Source organism: Glossina fuscipes, unplaced genomic scaffold, assembly GCF_014805625.2.
Source record: "Glossina fuscipes isolate IAEA_lab_2018 unplaced genomic scaffold, Yale_Gfus_2 0, whole genome shotgun sequence".
In the NCBI taxonomy this organism is placed as follows: domain Eukaryota; kingdom Metazoa; phylum Arthropoda; class Insecta; order Diptera; family Glossinidae; genus Glossina; species Glossina fuscipes.
In genome coordinates, this window is record NW_023998414.1 from 14254412 (window position 1) to 14258658 (window position 4247).

The window sequence follows — 4247 nt, forward strand, 5'->3', positions numbered from 1 at the left end:
AATTGATTGGATTTAGTCAATATATTAAACATTCAATGCAATACGAGTTTAACTTTATTTTTAATTCGATATGGCTTTCCCATGTTTTTAGGTTTTTCGGGCTCAAGCGTTCACTAGATTATAAAGGAAAGTAGATAAATTATGACTTTTAGTAGTTATTTGTTCTAACTTCTTCTTTTACTCAATAGTTTCATTTTTTTTATATGATATTTATGAATTAATGCAAATTCTATATAGTTTTCTTTAAAGTGTACTTTCTGAGTACACTTGTTACGTTAGTACAATGTCCTCCATTTATCTTTTTTTTGATGCTTCGCGTCAACAAGAAAATAAACTTTGAAAAAAACAAAAAAGAAAAAAAAAAAAAAAAAAGAAAAGAAAAAAATTCGTGATTCGTTGTTGTTCTTTGGTTGGTGTTTTATGTTATATTTTTGTTTTCTTTTGTTTTGTTTTGGTTTGTGTTTTTTTTTTTTTTTTTTTCATTATTTTGGTTAGGATTTATGTTAACTTATTTCCTTTTGTTTTGCTTGCTAGAAACCACGACTTCGTCTCACTTTCCTTTCCTAAATAGATTATCGAATTTATATTTAATTTTTTTTTTGCATTTTTAGTACTTTTGTTGTTGTTTTACTTTCTCTCTATTTAAATATTTTGTCCGTTATATGAGGAAGCATCACTAATCCGACGACTTAAGGTCGATTTACGATTTAATGTGGTTGAATTTAAATTATTAGGACGTTGCAATGTACTATTGGTACTGGTGTTAATACTGGTGTTGGTGTTGTTATTGATTTGTTGACTGCGGGTATTTATTGGATAATAATTCAATGGTGCAATATTTGGATTATCGATGCGTGTTGGTGACGAGACATGAGGTCTTGGCGATGATCTCTGTATAGAGCCTATAACTTCTTGGGGCTCTTGATAACCGGAATCCATGTCATCGTGATATGAATCCATTAAAGGCGTTGGATCTTCATAATCATAATCGGTAAAGCCATTGTTGTCGAAAGACTGAACGCATGCGAAATGAGGAAAATATTTTATAAAACGTAAACAGTACAAAATATCAATTGGACAAGTGTGAAACTACTACGGATTCTTAACCTAATCAAATAATTAATGCTTTAAAGATGTAACGCTGGCCTTGATCATCAATCATAAATGAAACCATTGGGTATTCTTGTTGTAGTTGTATTCGTTTCTTATCCAATATCGGTATTCGAAAGTAATAGCCATAAAGAAAACGCTGCGATATGAATTTTATTATAAAAGAGTCCCGAAAGTCATACAAAAAAAAAAAATTCCCTTATGACTTGTGATGTCTTTGTTATGTTGCTCAGAATGCGGCTGTAATTTGCTTATGCGTTAATACAATTTTCATCTTCTTACATAGTTCGCAACATTACATTCCATTACGCAAATTTTATTTGAGTAAAAAAGTTTAAAACAACTTATGTTATCCATGGTCACCTAACTAGGAAATGCACACTGAAATTTCGGTGTTTAAGATCCATTTTAGTTAAAGGCTAATGGAAAGATTCTTGATCACACTTGATAGTTGAGAGCTAACAATTCGCCAAAGTCTAGCGAAACTAGTAAGTGTTTAGCAGGCGGAACGCAATACAATCGTAAGGCATACAGCGTTACAACGCTTGGTAAAAATGCATTATACCCCAAATCCCCGAAATATTGCTATAATAAATATTCTTTGCTCTAAGATGAAAATAAAAAACACAAAACTGAAATCTCACTTCTTTCATTTTCACTTTATATGGAATTTGTGCTTATTTTTCTTAAGCAAAAAGCTTCAATTGACCGATTTTTTTATACCCATCACCAAAGAGCGAGATTTGTATTGATTTTGTCAAAACGTTTGCAACGCCCAGAAGGACTCTTCAGAAACCCCTCCAAGTATTCATAAATAATATTTATACATAAATATTTATATATTCTCGATTTAAACATGTCCGTCTGTCAAACTGCCTGTTTGTCCGTTTGTGTAATGTCCGTTATAATGACATAGTCTACTATTAAATGCGATACAACATTTCGCTTAATATCGATATTCATTCAACGACTTTTCAAAATAGTGCGTTACATAAGAAATCGTTCGATTCGAAACATATTCAATAGCGTTCGTCCTTACGCTAAAACGTATAAATGTATCGAATTTCATCAGAATATGTTAAAAATTGCTACCTGTAGGTTGAACAGATGAAAGCAAGACGGACGAACGGACAGACAAGCTTAGCTATAACAAAAGATGAATCAAACCCAAATCCTGCTGCACATCATCACAAACTTAACATACACTTGTATCACAAGCGGTATAGAATATAAAAACGTAGCGGTGCATTAAAAATCATCATTGATGAGTTTAAAAAGAAGAAGAAAGCAAACACTTTTAAATATTAAAGGGAAATGTTAAATTAAAAGACTGGCATTTGGGTACGATTCTCGTCTTAATTTCAATAATGAACTAACTACGCGTTCAGAACGATATGTATATACATAGTATTGTTGTTGATTCAAAAGGAAATGAATAGATATTTGCGAATATTGTGCATAGAAAACTTACCTTAATCGGTGTACGCTTGACATAATCGCGAAAATTTTGATTTTGGGATTTAGCGCGATAATCAACGACTTCATAATGACCTGGAGTAACTTCTTGAGTTCCAAAGCCTGGATAATCCGATATAAAATGACGCGTACCATGCGGAGTTAACGTGGCCCATAATAAGCGACTATCATTAGCCAATTGACTTTGCAAGGTATCACGACCGTTAACGGAAGTACAAGGATAAAGAATACCGCCAGCGAGAAAAGGATTTGATTTTGATGGTTCACCCAAAGCGGACATTGTGCCCTGTTTGATGTTACTATCATGATATGATATATTGCAACTGGAAAATAAAGTGCTAAAACAAGAGAGAGAAAGAGAGAGAGAGAGAGAGAAAGAGAGAGAGAGAGAGAGAGAAGTTGATTATTAAACATAAAAGAATGAGAAAAGTGTGTGTGTGTTTGTGTTTTTGTGTTTGTGTGTAATACTTACTCGCGACACTTAAGCAAAATGATGGCTAATAGACCGCCCAAAATTAAAACACCTACGCAGGAGGTAATTAATACAAAAATCCATGTATTCTCTAAGCCGCCGTCATGAGAACCGATTAGTTCGACAAATTCCATGCCACTTTCACGTGGATGGGGATTTGGATCGCACATAAAAGTCGCGAAACACGGATGCGAATCGTTTGTTGAGGCCGCCATAACCGATGTTTTTGGTAATAAAAACGATGGCAATGGCGGTGGTGGCATCGATAATATAGAGTCGGGTGGTGGTGGTCCACTTAGACCGCAATTACCAACACAACTTGCCAACATTGTAATGCTGCTAATAACAGTCGTCTGCAAAATATAAAAAGAAAAAAAAAAAACATCATTCAATTAAATTACGTTCGATTAGTATGTATTCGGAGAAAAATTAAAATTCTTAGTAAGGCAAGGCGAGGCATTGCAGGATTGGCATTGCGTGTCTAAAATTGAATTTCAAACAACTACAAACGCAAGCATAAAGGTATACACAATAACTAATAATTGTTTTGTCTACAAAATTTCATGCTTCTTAAGTCAACATTCAACGGTTAGATGTGCGCTTGTATTTGTATATACAAAATGCTTATGCTATCCCATAATCACATAAAACGCAATGAGATTTTTTTTTTCTTTTGTTTTTAAAATTTTAATTTAATTTAACTAAAGTAAATAAAAGAAATTTTTTTTATATATTTTCTTTTATTTTTTTCCCTTTTTTTTCTATTTTTTTTATTTTTTTTTGATTTTCACAAACTATTTAAACTATAATCAATCCATCAATCAATCAATCAATCAGTCATTCACTTACCAATAGGAATATATAGTGATAGCTCTATATATATAGTTAGATATATGCATGTATGTATATGTATATATATGTATGAATATATACTTGTAGAAAATGTAATTTTTAACTAAAGGAATTTTCCGTTATGCGTTATGTAAAACGATACCAATTTCTGTTGCGGTTGAAAATGAACTGAATTCATGGACAAAAGGAAATTCTGTTCACAAAGCAAACGAATTAACGGTGAAAAGGATAATAGAAGAGAGGTTAAGGAAATAAAAAATAAAAAAAATAAAAAGAGAGAATGATGTAGAGAGAAAGAGAAAGCGTCAATATAAACGGAAACGGAACTATTGTATGA

The 4247-nt window shown here is 32.2% G+C and overlaps 1 protein-coding gene across 1 annotated transcript; it reads right to left on the reverse strand.

The window, feature by feature from the left end:
* Positions 1 to 461: 461 nt before the first annotated feature.
* LOC119635712 lies at positions 462 to 3951 on the reverse strand. Its single transcript, XM_038030687.1, has 4 exons — positions 3908 to 3951; positions 3059 to 3411; positions 2582 to 2924; positions 462 to 1014 (listed from the first exon to the last, which is right to left on the reverse strand). The coding sequence occupies exons 2-4, from the start codon at positions 3385 to 3387 to the stop codon at positions 643 to 645; spliced, it is 1044 nt and encodes a 347-aa protein (XP_037886615.1). The 5' UTR covers positions 3388 to 3411; positions 3908 to 3951; the 3' UTR covers positions 462 to 642.
* Positions 3952 to 4247: the final 296 nt, after the last annotated feature.

Bases quoted from the DNA above. Each gene is read 5' to 3' on its own strand.
- LOC119635712 (XM_038030687.1), bottom strand. From the start codon at position 3,387: ATGTTGGCAAGTTGTGTTGGTAATTGCGGTCTAAGTGGACCACCACCA. The intron at 2,925-3,058 runs GTAAGTATTACA...CTCTTGTTTTAG, and splicing joins ATTTTGCTTAAGTGTCGCGA to CACTTTATTTTCCAGTTGCA. The intron at 1,015-2,581 runs GTAAGTTTTCTA...GCATGCGTTCAG, and splicing joins TCAAGCGTACACCGATTAAG to TCTTTCGACAACAATGGCTT.